The following is a 15,329-nucleotide window of genomic DNA, read 5'->3' as shown; positions in this document are numbered from 1 at the left end:
CAAGCCCCCTGCTGGCCCATATAGACTCATGGGGCATGATCTAGCACTATGTTCATAAAGACTATACTACATATTCTACATTTACTGCAATGAAGAGTTCTATTTATTTAATTACATAGTTGTACAACATTACTTGTGTACTTTAATACTTTGTACTTTAATACTTGTGTACTTTAATACTTTTGCTTTAATACTTTGTATTTAAATACTTGTGTACTTTAATACTTGTGTACTTTAATACTTTGTACTTTAATACTTTTGCTTTAATACTTGTGTACTTTAATACTTGTGTACTTTAATACTTTGTACTTTAATATTTTTGCTTTAATACTTGTGTACTTTAATACTTGTGTACTTTAATACTTTGTACTTTAATACTTTTGCTTTAATACTTTGTATTTAAATACTTGTGTACTTTAATACTTGTGTACTTTAATACTTTGTACTTTAATACTTTTGCTTTAATACTTGTGTACTTTAATACTTTGTACTTTAATATTTTTGCTTTAATACTTGTGTACTTTAATACTTGTGTACTTTAATACTTTGTACTTTAATACTTGTGTACTTTAATACTTTGTACTTTAATACTTTTGCTTTAATACTTGTGTACTTTAATACTTTGTACTTTAATATTTTTGCTTTAATACTTGTGTACTTTAATACTTGTGTACTTTAATACTTTGTACTTTAATACTTGTGTACTTTAATACTTGTGTACTTTAATACTTTGTACTTTAATACTTGTGTACTTTAATACTTTGTACTTTAATACTTTGTACTTTAATACTTGTGTACTTTAACACTTTTGCTTTAATGTATCTTGAGCTGCTGTAATAACTGACTTTCCCTATGGGATTAATAAAGCTATCTATCTATCCATCCATCCATCCATCCATCCATTCATAATGGCAGGTGGGCCTGTATATTTGTACACACATATCGTACATATTCTTAAAAGATTCTCAGAAGTTCATAACTACAAAATTTTAATGCCAGACCTTTAAAATACATTAAAATACTTTTTAAAGGATCGTTTGAATGATATTTCTATTTTTGCAGTTGTATTGAATTGGTTTCCTAAATTACTAAATCTTTCCAGGTACTGGTAGTGACTACCAACATTTTGGTAGTGACAACTCTGTTCACTGAGGTGCAAAATGACCTCTTTCATAAAATGTCTATTTACACAGAAGTCCACTGCTTTAAACCTTGAATAATTGCTGCTTTTGTTATGTGATCATAATTTGTTGTATGTAGTGTTTTTTTTAACAATGATGGTCAATACGCCTAGCAACCACTGAGACTTCAAATAAAAAATACTTTTCAGTTTAGTTCAAGTTAATTTCAGTCACAAACACAATAACAAACACATACAAAATAACACACACACACACTAATAGTATTAAGCAAAGCCAAGAAGCAGAAATAAACTGCATCTATCTACAACAGCACTGGCTTATAAATCTGACTAACAAAAGCTTTGAAATATAGTTTAGAATGTGTTACCATGGGCAAAACAACAAAACATCCTTAAACAGCAAAGGAAAAAAGGTTCTGCATCATTTTTGGAATGTATTGCTTTCTGTATTTTTTAAGTAAAGAATTAAATGTGTTCTTTCTGACCACGATGAGGGCAGTACAGGCAACATGCCATCACTCATAAAAGCCACTAACAATTTACACAAAATACCCTTCAACCTTAAATAAAAGCCCCCTTTGATCATTTATCCAAACACCTTTTTGATCAATTAATCCAGTAAAAGTTAAAGAAATCCATGATGATAAAAAAAACAACCTCCAAATCAGAAAAAGTTGGATAATAAAAAAACACAGAGTTTCTTACATTTACTTTGACTTTTATTTCATTGCAGCCAGGATGAACCTGAGATATTTCATGTTTTGTCTGCTTAACTTAATTTAATTTCTTAACATATATCCATTCCTGCATTTCAGGCCTGCAACACACTTTTAAAAAGTTGGGACAGTAAAGCATTTACCACTTTGTAATGTTGCTATTCCTTCTCACAACACTTAAAAAATGTTTTGGCACTGAGGAGACCAAGTGATTTAGTGTTTCAGCTTTTATTTTGTCTCATTCTTCCTGCAAACACGTCTTTAGATGTGCAACAGCACGGGGTCGTCATTGTCGCATTTTTCCTTTCAAAATGCTTCAAACATTCTCTATTGGCCAGTCCAGTCCCTATGACCTGTTCTTCCACAGCCATGCCTTTGTAATATGTGCAGCATGTGGTTTTGCATTGTCATGCTGAAAAATGCATGAACGTCTCTGGAAAAGTTGTTGTCTTAAAGGCAGCATATGTTGCTTTAAAATCTCAGTGTACTTTTCTGCATTAATGCTGTCATCACAGAAGTGTAAATGACCTTTGCTAAGAGCACTGACACAGCCCCATACCATGACAAACTGTGGCTTTTGGACTTGGCTGATAACAGTCTGCAAAAAGATCTGGATCCATCCCAGATGCCTCCAAGCCCAAAGACCTGAACACGATCATAAGGCGTCTGTTAGCACAAAAAAGTTTTAGATGGCATTTGTAAATGTAACTCACTAGTGCTTGTCAAAGGTTTGCCAAAGTAATCCCTCGCCCATGTAGATATATCAGCTATTAATGGATGACGGTTCTTGATGCAGTGTTATCCGAGGGATTGGAGATCACGAGTGTTCAGCCTATGTTTGCATTCTTGGCCTTTACGCACTGATATTTCTCCTGATTCCTTGAATGGTTTAATGATATTATGCACTGTAGAGGGAGAAATATGCAAATCCCTTCCAATCTTTCTTTGAGGAACACTTGTTTTAAAACATTTCAATCATTCTCTCATGCATTTGTTGACAAAATGTCCATTTTGTGGTTACTATGAAAACTTGGTAATTGAGCATGCTCAGTTTTCTATTTTACAGATATTGACAGCTTTGTGATCCGCAAATCTAATTTAATAGATGTTGGTTTGTTGAATGTCTTGTGTCAATGATTTTTTATTATTGTTGACAAAACTGATAGTTGGGCTGCATTGCAATAAAAAATAGTACTTATTATTTAATAAAATATTCATGTCTTAGGTAATGAGCCTCAGCTTGTAGTAAAGTGTGGACAAAGCATACAGCCCTCTCTGAGTTGTTGGGTTAGCTGCACATATTTATATAGTGCTTTCTGTAGGTAATCCACTTAACTAGTACTCTCGACTACATTGCTGTGGTACCTTAAATTTAATTTACAATTTGCAATGCTGAATAGATGCTCTGCATACCAACAATTACCCTAACTGTGAAGCATAAACAGAAATCCCAATGATTTGGGGCTACTTTGCTCAAGGGCCTGGAGAGCTTGCAATCATTAGGGCCACAATTCTTTACAAACTGTATTAAGACATTTAACAACAATGCCAGGGTAGCAGCAATCACCCTGAACTTGATGACCCACCAACCCAAAACATACAGGTAATTACGAATAAGCTGATTTTAAAAAGGCAAAGTTTGGGGTTTTTTTTTAAATAGCCAAGACACTCTTACTGTTTCCTACGTGTGAAGTGTAGGCAGAGTTATGTCCTAAATGGTTTCTATCTAAATTAAGTGTTCAGGGGAAAATATAATATGCATGGGCCAAGCAGCATATGTGAATAAAGTTGGTAGGTCTCAGGATTCCAGTAGTAGTTTAGTAGTTTTTGTTAGATGTGGTATCCTGGCTTGCAAAAGCTTTTAAATAGATGAATGAATGAATTAATTAAAACATCCATTGGTGAGAAGTAAACAGCAATTTGGGCAAAGCTACTTGATTAACAATAGATAAAATAACAGCTTCACTACACACTACATGTAGGGTATGTACACAACTTAAAGAAATCTAATAAAAGTCCAGCTCATAGTTTTACTATTTAAAAAAATTTAAGTGCATGTAAACCCACAGATTGAATTTGTGCCCTAAATCAGTGTTTAATTAACTTGTGATCATGCAAATAAACTCGTGTGAACTTAAGTTCTACAAATTTGGCTGCATCTACACCGTACATGAGTTGGGGTGTACTTGTTACATTTTTGTGTGCCGTGGTCACCAGTTCTGTGCTCCCAGTTTGTGTCAAACATATTGAATTTTCGGGAAACTCCCAAGCAGAGAGAGGCCAGCAAAAGAGAGCAGACATTCCTCCAGCGAAAGTACAATAATTTTAGCCACTGCATTACACAGAGGACCAGAGGCAGGAGTGACAGGCTGAGGAGACGGACTAGCAATATTCCAGCTCAGTGCTACCTAAACTAGTTCTCTTTTATTTTAAAATGTTACTTTTCAAAATTTGTGAATTTGACTAATGGTTAGACTGGTGCAGTTTATCATACCAGGTGGTGTGATGCCATGATGTTTGAAAAGATTTAAGTTTATATCATAAAATCAGTATTAGTATTAGTAAACAAAACTATTAGAATATATTAGTATTCTTAGTGTATGGTTGGTTTCTGCATAATACAGTACAACTTGTAATATGGGATACAAATTATTTTTCAAATTAATACATAGAAATATTAAATAGAATTTTAGTGGGAGAAGACTACTTATATTTATGTTGGCAAAAGGAGGTTTGCACAAATAACTAAATGCTGGGGTGTCTAAAATTGGGACATCTGGTTTTGTTAAAACTATTATTTTTATTATAAATATCACAAGTCATGTTCTTTAAATGATTGTTTAATACCTTTTATACTCAGTGGTGAAGCCAAGAGTGGCAAGGTGACACTAAAAAGAAATATAACCACTTTTCTGCCCACTCCTGACAGCACTGCTTAGATAGATAGATAGATAGAGAGATAGATAGATAGATAGATAGATAGATAGATAGATAGATAGATAGAGAGATAGATAGATAGAGAGAGAGAGAGAGAGAGAGAGATAGATAGATAGATAGATAGATAGATAGATAGATAGATAGATAGATAGATAGATAGATAGATAGATAGATAACTTTATTAATCCCATAGTGAAGTCATGTAAAAAAACTGCGTGTCTGAACTACACAAAACTAAGAATGAAAAAAGTAGATATAAAAAAGTATCAACCTAATATAGGTTAGAAAAAAATGTCTCTAGGACGGAGCTGCTGCAATTGGCTGCCACTCAGCACAGCGCCAGGTGAGAACGTCAAATGTTTAAATAATCATACTAACCCAAATTTAAAAAAGTTGGGACGATCTGAAAAATAAAGAAATGAATTAAGTATTAATCTTTTTTTCTTGCTGTTTTAAATAAAATATTTGTCAAATACCATCAAATGATTTACAAATCACTGCTTTCTGTTTTTATTTGCATATATTTCGAAACATACATTTTGATATACAGTGTATCACAAAAGTGAGTACACCCCTCACATTTCTGCAAATATTTTATTATATCTTTTCATGGGACAACACTATAGAAATAAAACTTGGATATAACTTAGAGTAGTCAGTGTACAACTTGTATAGCAGTGTAGATTTACTGTCTTCTGAAAATAACTCAACACACAGCCATTAATGTCTAAATGGCTGGCAACATAAGTGAGTACACCCCACAGTGAACATGTCCAAATTGTGCCCAAAGTGTCAATATTTTGTGTGACCACCATTATTATCCAGCACTGCCTTAACCCTCCTGGGCATGGAATTCACCAGAGCTGCACAGGTTGCTACTGGAATCCTCTTCCACTCCTCCATGATGACATCACGGAGCTGGTGGATGTTAGACACCTTGAACTCCTCCACCTTCCACTTGAGGATGCGCCACAGGTGCTCAATTGGGTTTAGTCCATCACCTTTACCTTCAGCTTCCTCAGCAAGGCAGTTGTCATCTTGGAGGTTGTGTTTGGGGTCGTTATCCTGTTGGAAAACTGCCATGAGGCCCAGTTTTCGAAGGGAGGGGATCATGCTCTGTTTCAGAATGTCACAGTACATGTTGGAATTCATGTTTCCCTCAATGAACTGCAGCTCCCCAGTGCCAGCAACACTCATGCAGCCCAAGACCATGATGCTACCACCACCATGCTTGACTGTAGGCAAGATACAGTTGTCTTGGTACTTCTCACCAGGGCGCCGCCACACATGCTGGACACCATCTGAGCCAAACAAGTTTATCTTGGTCTCGTCAGACCACAGGGCATTCCAGTAATCCATGTTCTTGGACTGCTTGTCTTCAGCAAACTGTTTGCGGGCTTTCTTGTGCGTCAGCTTCCTTCTGGGATGACGACCATGCAGACCGAGTTGATGCAGTGTGCGGCGTATGGTCTGAGCACTGACAGGCTGACCTCCCACGTCTTCAACCTCTGCAGCAATGCTGGCAGCACTCATGTGTCTATTTTTTAAAGCCAACCTCTGGATATGACGCCGAACACGTGGACTCGACTTCTTTGGTCGACCCTGGCGAAGCCTGTTCCGAGTGGAACCTGTCCTGGAAAACCGCTGTATGACCTTGGCCACCATGCTGTAGCTCAGTTTCAGGGTGTTAGCAATCTTCTTATAGCCAAGGCCATCTTTGTGGTGAGCAACAATTCTATTTCTCACATCCTCAGAGAGTTCTTTGCCATGAGGTGCCATGTTAAATATCCAGTGGCCAGTATGAGAGAATTGTACCCAAAACACCAAATTTAACAGCCCTGCTCCTCATTTACACCTGGGAACTTGACACATGACACCAGGGAGGGACAACGACACATTTGGGCACAATTTGGACATGTTCACTGTGGGGTGTACTCACTTATGTTGCCAGCTATTTAGACATTAATGGCTTTGTGTTGAGTTATTTTCAGAAGACAGTAAATCTACACTGCTATACAAGTTGTACACTGACTACTCTAAGTTATATCCAAGTTTCATGTCTATAGTGTTGTCCCATGAAAAGATATAATGAAATATTTGCAGAAATGTGAGGGGTGTACTCACTTTTGTGATACACTGTATGTATCAAAATACATATATTAATGTTCTCAGTATTCTCATTGTTTTTGCTTAAAAATGTACAACTCAATTTCCGAAAATGTTGGGACTAAGTAAAATGCAAATAAAAACAGAAAGCAGTGATTTGTAAATCATTTGATGATTTAACATGTATTTAGCATTTGACATATATATTTGAACAGCATATATATGATATATACTGTATATTAAAACAGCAAGAAAAAAAGATTAATACTTAATTAATTTCTTTCTTTTTCAGACCATCCAAATTTTTTTAAATTGGGTTTGTATGATTATTTAAACAGTGCTGTCAGGAGTGGGCAGAAAAGTGGTCATACTGTAGTTCATTTTAGTGCCACCTTACCACTCATGGCTTCACATCTGGGTACAAAAAGTATTACATTTATTTACTTACAAAACCTGACTTGTTATGATATTAATAATAAAAACTATTGTTTAAAAAAAACAAATGTCCTAATTTTAGACAGCCCAGCATTTAGTTTTGCAAACATAACATCACTGAGTCTTCTCCTATAATACCAGAGAAGATTGAAGAATATAAACCAATACATCTGAGAACATTTTTCTTTAACTAAAATTCTATTTTTAGCCTTTTTTCATGAATTAATATAATATAATATTAATTATTAATAATATTTAATTATTAATTATAATAATATTAATATAATTAATACATCATAAAAAAGAATTCCTCAAATTTAATTAAATGTTAAAGCTAGTTAATCAAAAAGAGACCTTTTTGGATTTAACAAGGTGGCAATAATACTACAGCTGGCAGTTTGTCTTCTTTTGTTTTATCAAAGCCATTTGAAAGAGGATGAAGTGTTTGTCAAAGAGTGCATCATGCTTTAGAGGCTTTTCTTATGAATGTATGACTGAATTATAATAAATCACAATTAAATCCCAGCTCTAAGTGGGTGTGACATCCTCTTATTAGTGGTAGAACACACACACACACAGACACACACACACACACTGGTCAGTGTGTATTTGCTGAGCTATGCAAGTTGCTTAAGTGCGGTTTGTCTGTAGCTAGCTGTGCCTCCAGATTTAAATGTATGATCTTACACCCACACAAATTCAAATCCTCTCTACATAAACCCAGTACTCTGCGTGTGTCAGTGCACGTCTGTGTGTGTGTGTATATGTGTGTGTGCGCGCGCAAAACTGACCTTTGCTCCACGTTGAAGATGGAAAAAACATGTTTGTTGGACATGAAGGTCTTGTCCACATAACGCACCTTCAGGTTATCAAGAGGCAGCATGTACTTCTTTTCCTTCTCCTAAATAGAATACACACACACAGGGCCAGAAGTAAATGATAGCGCCTTTGAAACAGGAGGCCACCTCAAGTCGGGTCTAAAAAATATTCAGCCGAATCCATAATTTGACGTGAAGGACTTATGAGCTTATGCTGAGTTCCACTCAAATTCGGATGTGGGGAATTCCTACTTACTCCTTACTACATATTTCCGACTTCAGACCACAATATTACAGTTACAGTGTCTGAAGCCAGTAATAATGATGCTGTGTTAAAATATTTAGCACTTTGTAACATTAATATTGTTATTATTTCATTATCAGTAATCGTGTGCTTAGCTTAAAAAGTATGTGGATGTCCCTGCTAATTATCAAGTTCACCAATATAGGCCACACCCATTACTAAAAAACAGTATTAAACCATTTTGATCCAATAAAATAAAACACATTCCAGCATGACTGTTCACGTGCACAAAGCGAGGTCCGTAAAGACATGGTTTGATGAGTGAACTCCAGAGAGCCCTGACCTCAATCACACTAAACACCTTTGACATGACCTGGAACTTTGATTACAAGGCAGGCCTTCTGGTACAACATCAGAGTCTGAGCTCACATATGCTCTTTGACCAAACTCTGTAGAGCAATGATCTTTTTCATGCACATCTTCTAGTATTGAATCAGTGGGCACTTTTTGATTAATAAATAGGGAACAGAGCAACAGATGGCCTACTGTAAACCCACAAAGTTCACCTGTATGTTAGATATAGCTAAGGCCCTACCAAATTCAAGGCCGTGAAAATTGCATCACCGGACCGTAAAAAATGAGCCATTTCATTGTGCCGTCTTGCACCTTTTAAGGTAGGCTGTGCCGTGTATTGTAGCTTTCATTTATTCTATTATTCAATTTATGTATATTACTTAATGACTGCCATGAAATAACATACATAAATCCAGGAAAACTGTGATTTTTTTGAAAAACAAGGTCTGTGAAATTAAGCACATTTCCCCTTATAAAATAATCACTACATATATGAACAAGATAGGTATACCTAATAAAGTACTTAGCTAAATTAAAATGATATCCTGAATGATATCCAAAATCTTCAAATAATATATATATATATAATATATATATATATATATATATATAAATATATATATATATTTTTTTAAATAAAATTCATGTGACTTCAGTGTGGTAAACTGTGACTTGCAAAAAAGAGTTATAGCCCATTCCAATGCTTCTTTAAAAACACAAAGACACACATACAATAGTAACTCTATTACATGAAGGCACCTATTTACAAAATGCTCTACAGCAGACTGTGTATTTAAAAAAAAAACTTGCATGTATTGAGCATTTGTCTTGACAAATCCGTTATTCGGGGAGTTATTTCTGCACGTGTTTGTACCACCTCTTTCTCACCTGCAGAGTCTGTACTTTATTTTCCACAGATGTGGATGACTTCACACTTTAGCATAACTGCAAAGGGGCAAGTCTAGTGTAAGTACTTACTTTACACAGACCTGTTAATTATGACTCAGGCAGAGTATGTAAGTCATCCACATCATATGACTTAACCACATGTACAGTATCAGGTATTAATTTGGTATCTTAATAAATCATACTCTTAGTTTGTACTGATAATGTATATCAAATAAAAAAAAACAAGGTTTGTAAAATTCAAATAAAAGAAGAATCTGATTTGGTAATTCTCCTAAATCTTTATTTAACTGATAAATGTAGATGGGATGGAAATCTGGCATGTTTGCACCAAAAATGTCCAGAACTTACAACGGACTTTATCACAGACTGGACTGAACGATGAAGAATTTTTTTGCTAGTTACAACTTTCAGTTCAATTTAATTTTGTGTTTGTATGATTTGTGTCAATCCTATTTATTTAAAGTATCCTCCAGGCCACCCAAGAAGGATGGGTCCCTGCTGAGTCTGGTTCCTGTCAAGGTTTTTTTTTGTAATTTTAACGGAGTTTTTCCTTGCCACTGTCACCCTCGGCTTGCTCAATAGGGGTTTTTTATCTGTTGGTCTGCTTTAAGACAATGTTCATTGTAAAAAGCGCTATATAAAAAATTTTTACTTGACTTCACTATTAAAACTTCTTTGTGGGATGCACATTTAGACTCCTTAGTACTGATAAACTCTATCTGAAATAATAAGATAAAAATGATGTACAGGTAATACAAGCTTTGTTGTTGCCGTTGAAAGACTAAAACCCACTTCTGAAGCAAATAAACAACATACGGGAAACCAAACGCACCTAACTTTTCATTGACTTGAAATGTTATTTCAACTAAAAGTAGTAAATGCAAAAGAAAATCTGTAATTAAAACATTTCAGTTAATGGAAAAATCCTCTAGATGTAATTGCTGCCAGGGCGTTTGAAGATGAAAATATCATTGAAGCGTTTAGGGTTATGTGAAGTTTGGAATTTGCGGATGGAATCTTTCTTGATTATTTCTGTGTTTGCAAATTCTAAACACACAAATTACACAATGGGAATCAAATAGAATCATGTGAGAGCGTTTAACAGATTGAATCCCGATGCTGCGATTTGCTGTTTAAGACCAATCAACTCTAATAACAGCCTGAAGCGAGGTCCCAAACCTCCTTCACAGAATCTCGGTGCTGTTCTGATCTATATCTACATAATCAGACTTAGCATTGCTGGAGGTAAGCATGCTAAAAGACAGCGGTGGTGCAGGATTTTTAGTGAGCGGCATTGACTTGGTATTGTAAAAAAAAAAAAAAAGTTAGGAAAAAAGGGATTGAAGGATAGAAAGAGAAAGCCCACATGTGGAAGTCATTATTTAGCCTGAGCCTCTAAAACACAGCATTTCTCAAAAAGAGAAAGAGGGGGCAGCTTCCCCCCTTTTCCCTCCCTCTGTCGGAGAAAGGTAGGGGTCTCAGGAAACAGCTTGGATTACACCATGAATAAGAAAACAGCGGAGAAGCTGAAGCTTGGCGAGCAATGGCAGGAGAGGACACAGAGATGGAGAATGAATCTGATGATGGTGTCTGAGACATCTAATACAACAATGTAAATTAGGAGATGGAAAACACAAAGCTTTTCAAAAAGATCTTGTTCTCTGTCCTTGCCATTCAATTCTGTCACCTTCTCATCTTTAACCTTCACTCTCACTTATTCCCTGCACACCTCCTAGCCTGTTACCCTGTGCCCCGTGTTCTCTTTTTTCCCCTTCCAGAGAGGCCCACTTCCTGCCTGACTTTTCAGAGGTTGAAAAAAAAGGTCAGAAATGACGGGCTGGCGTTAAGACTACAACATCTGGTACCGCTTTACAGCAAAAGAGAGAGAGAGAAAGATAGAGAAAGAGAGAGAGAGAGAGTTGGAGCAGGAAAAGTTCAGACAAGTCCTCCAAGAACAGAAGGATGATAGAGGGAGAGGATGGGAGGACAGGAGAAAAGTGGACGACTGCTGACAGAGGTGTGGACAGCAGAGCTTCAAAGTGAAGAATTGAGGGTTCCGAAAAAAGTGATAGCAACAATGGATAAGTCAGTAAAGAAAAAAATCGATTCCCCTCGGGTCCCATCAACCCTTATATGGCCTACAGGTTCCTCCCTCTCTCTCTTCTATTCTCCGCCCGCTCGCCTTTGCTCCCGCGTCCTTCTCCAACTCTTTTTTTAAACCATGCCTTCCCTAAATGCGCTGCCAGACTGCCGGCTTCAGGAGTGAAACGTGCCACGTCAAGACTGGATACTCAACCAGAGCGGCATGGAAAATGCTAAGCGACTCTGAGACCGAGATGACCCAAGCTTCTCGGAGAGCGACGGACAGAATGGAACAGAACTGACCGCCGAGCTTCGGGGCGCTGCTCCCTGCCCTCTTTTCTTCTCGCCCCCACCAGGAAGAGAGGGAGAGACGGCGGGAAATGGAGATTATGTCTGTCTTGTTTATTTTCTATTTTCTGTCTCCTCCTGTGAATGTCTGGGTCAGCGAGAAGCATGAGAGTATATAGGAGGGGAAAAAAAAGAACGAAATGGTATGGTCTCCTGCTCCGTCATCCCAGTGTTCAGACTACCTGTTCAGGATCATACTGGTGTACAGTAGTCTGCACATTGGTTAGACTGTGCATGGATTAACTACATGTATGTGCAACAGATACACTCACTCATAAATAAGTACTTTTTTTTTTTTTTTACATTTTTGCTTTTTTTTCTAGATGTGTTTTATGTCGATTTGTGTTGGCAGTTACAAAGCTTCTGCAGATGGGCGATGCCTGTCTAACCTGCCGTTGCTGAGATTTAGTCAAGGTTATATTAGACTAGATCAAGTGGGTTTGTGCTAGCAATAACATTTGCAGGTCGATACTCAATACTAGCATAGAAGAAATCTATACAGTTGAAAGTAAGCGGTGTGCATTTAACGTAGGCTTCACACACACTATGCATGCCTTCTGTGTGACCTGAGTTATCCGGCATGTCTCTTAAGATTTAAATTACCATTGAATGCTGCTGCATGCAAAGAAACTAGCATAACATGCCTGGTATGAGTAAAGCAACTTTACATGGAACAGCGTTCACACACACTTTCCACACCGATGCACTGTATCTATTAATCTTTTATATCTTGGAATAAAACACACTCCCAGACTCGGTAGACAGAAAGTAGGTAAGTGTCGTCTGTTTTCCCTCCTGCAGCACCACTGTGAGACAGAGCTGAAGAGCGAGAGAGGTTTAGACAGAGTGTGGTGAGAGATGGGGCCGCTGGAATGTGTGTCTGTTTAGTGTTTGGTTGATCCACTCAAAGCAGCAGCACTAGTAGGACCAAGACATCATCAATTATACATCTGCAGAAGAAAGATATTCATAGTGGCTCTATGCTAATGAAAAATATGAAGCTGTACAGTTGTAACAGCAGACCTTGCCTGTCTATGATAAGCGACAAGGGGTAAGTGGGTATAGGAGTCAACCTTGTGGGATCTCGTTTTCTCTCTCTGTCCCTGTCTGTCTCTCTTTTGCCTTCTTTCTCAGCAGGCTCATGGAGGCTGGTGTTTGGACAAAACCTTACAATTTTCCAGCCAGGAATGTGTATGGTCCCAGAGAGACTGCCAGCCACAGAGAGAGAGAGAGAGAGAGAGAGAGTTAAAGTGAGAGAGAATCCAGTTACTAATTAAGTGTGAAATAAAGATGGATACAAGAGTAAATGTAGAAAAGTGCTCAGTGATTAGACAAAACAACAAGGGGGGCAGCCGTGAAGAAAATAGACAGCGCCAAGCAGCTTTATGTGCGATTTAAATAGTAAGTCTGATTGTCTTAGATGTCAGAGAAGCTTAAAACTACAGAAAGATCTGAGATTATCTTTGATATAAAAGAATTAGATATCAATGGTAGAAAGGAAATCTGACCCTAGATTTGAAAAGGCAGTCAAGGTCTTGCCTACACAGCAGATAAAGGATTTGTCAGAGGTTTGAGAAGAGGTTTTGGTGATATTTTGATATGCTTTGATGATTGTAATGCAGTAGTTTCTGAAGTATGTTAAAACGGATTCAGGTACAAATATTACTTGGTTATATGATGATAAACTAAAGGCTAATATCCTGAACTTGGATTCAGCCGAGTCTACCATTAAATTGACCATGCATATATTGATCAAAATCCTTTTTTTTTTACTTGAAAGAGACCTGATTTGTTACATTTCTGTAAGCCTAGAACAATAACACATAAAAAAGGCAACAGATAGTGAGAAATATAAGTCTCTGTGCTATGTACAGTCAGCATTTGTGCTTAGTTAGTTTTGTTCTACACTTTGTGAGTGCTTGCACTTATACTATGTCGGTTGCACATGCTAATATAAGATTCTATATCCTTAAAAGTTTGTGTTTATCTTACCTACTCTTTATTCTTCTAACCATTTGTGTGCATATGTATGCATGTGTGTGTGTGAGTGCATGGAGTTAGTTTGGCTTATGGGAGATCCAGCTGTGTCAGGGTGATCCGATCCATCCAAATGCCTAAATTCCCAACAGAGCTGGAGCGCGAGAGTGAACGCAAGAAAGAGAGTGAGAGAGGGTCACAGGGGGCAAGAGAGGAAGGGGGGAAAGAGAAGGAGGTAGGAAGAAACATACAGCAGCGACCTATAGAAGAGTGAAGCAAGTATGGAAGTTGGAATACTAATGTGTAAAAAGAAGAAAACCGCTTTCAGTCCTTAACTATAGACATTCAGGGCCTTTTGAAATGCTTATCACTAATTCATTTTCTTTAACATTTTGACACATTTCCTATATTCTGTACATGTTACTCAAAAGACCTTTAAACACTTCCATAAAATGTTTTTTTTAAATATAATTAACACTATAAAACCAATAGGTAGATGATTCTCCTGTCTGGTTCCATCCTTCCTTTTCCAATGGCATACTGTGCTGCCACTGGCTAAGAGCGTTGTCTGTCTGCCTGTCTACACTTGCTGTGCAGAACTTCCTCCACCTGTACAGCAGGCACAGACAGGCAGACAGATGGCAGCCCACCTGGCAGGCCACACAGCACAACGTACAGGTCGGGTGATCAATGAAGACTTGTTAATGTACCTGAGCACAAACTCTTAATTAAAACTGTTCCTAGTCACGAACCAATCATCGTACGAGATGTCACGCAAACAGAAGCTGGAATCTCATCACCACCCACCTCATCGTCTTTAAACCAGGAAAGGCTTTCTGTAGTCAGCAGAAACCAGTACTCCCGGCCACCACCCTTCATCAGGCTGATGTTGTTGATGGTCAGCCAGCCTTTACGGATCACCTGCAGAGCAAGAGACAGGTCAGGACAGAAAGGGTATCATCAAGTTTACCATCAGTGAAGAGGTGATGAAAAGATACTAGAAGCAAGAGTTTAACAAGTTCTCAGAAAACAGAGATTGTGGACATCTGGAAAAATGAAAGTGTTCTCTAGAGAAGTGAAATAAAGTCCCATAAATGAGTGTGTGTCCGCAAAATGGCAATAAAAAGTTGAATAGTGACCATTCACTATTGAATAATGTTGGTTCTGGAAGTCTCTTGTCCATTCATTTACTCAGGATATTTTAGAACATACCTAAAATGTTTATACATATTATATTATATGGTATACATATTATATATACA

General features: G+C 37.2%; 1 protein-coding gene across 2 annotated transcripts in view; it reads right to left on the bottom strand.

The window, feature by feature from the left end:
* dnm3a (dynamin 3a) overlaps positions 1-15,329 on the bottom strand; it is a 64,614-nt gene that overhangs the window by 25,669 nt on the left and 23,616 nt on the right. Inside the window, exons 15-17 of one of the 2 annotated variants that reach the window (XM_063002153.1) lie at positions 14,875-14,988; positions 8,127-8,236; positions 5,145-5,197 (exon numbers count right to left, since the gene is read on the bottom strand). In XM_063002153.1, the coding sequence (XP_062858223.1) occupies positions 5,179-5,197; positions 8,127-8,236; positions 14,875-14,988 (243 nt within the window). In that variant the 3' untranslated portion in view covers positions 5,145-5,178. Of the gene's footprint in view, positions 1-5,144; positions 5,198-8,126; positions 8,237-14,874; positions 14,989-15,329 lie in introns of those variants that run through there. The other variant, XM_063002152.1, reaches the window with a different exon arrangement.

The sequence above is a fragment of the Trichomycterus rosablanca genome, chromosome 9, assembly GCF_030014385.1.
Source record: "Trichomycterus rosablanca isolate fTriRos1 chromosome 9, fTriRos1.hap1, whole genome shotgun sequence".
NCBI classification, from domain to species: Eukaryota; Metazoa; Chordata; class Actinopteri; order Siluriformes; family Trichomycteridae; genus Trichomycterus; species Trichomycterus rosablanca.
The sequence above is the reverse complement of the archived record's forward strand: the minus strand, read 5'-3'. Positions and strand labels throughout refer to the sequence as shown.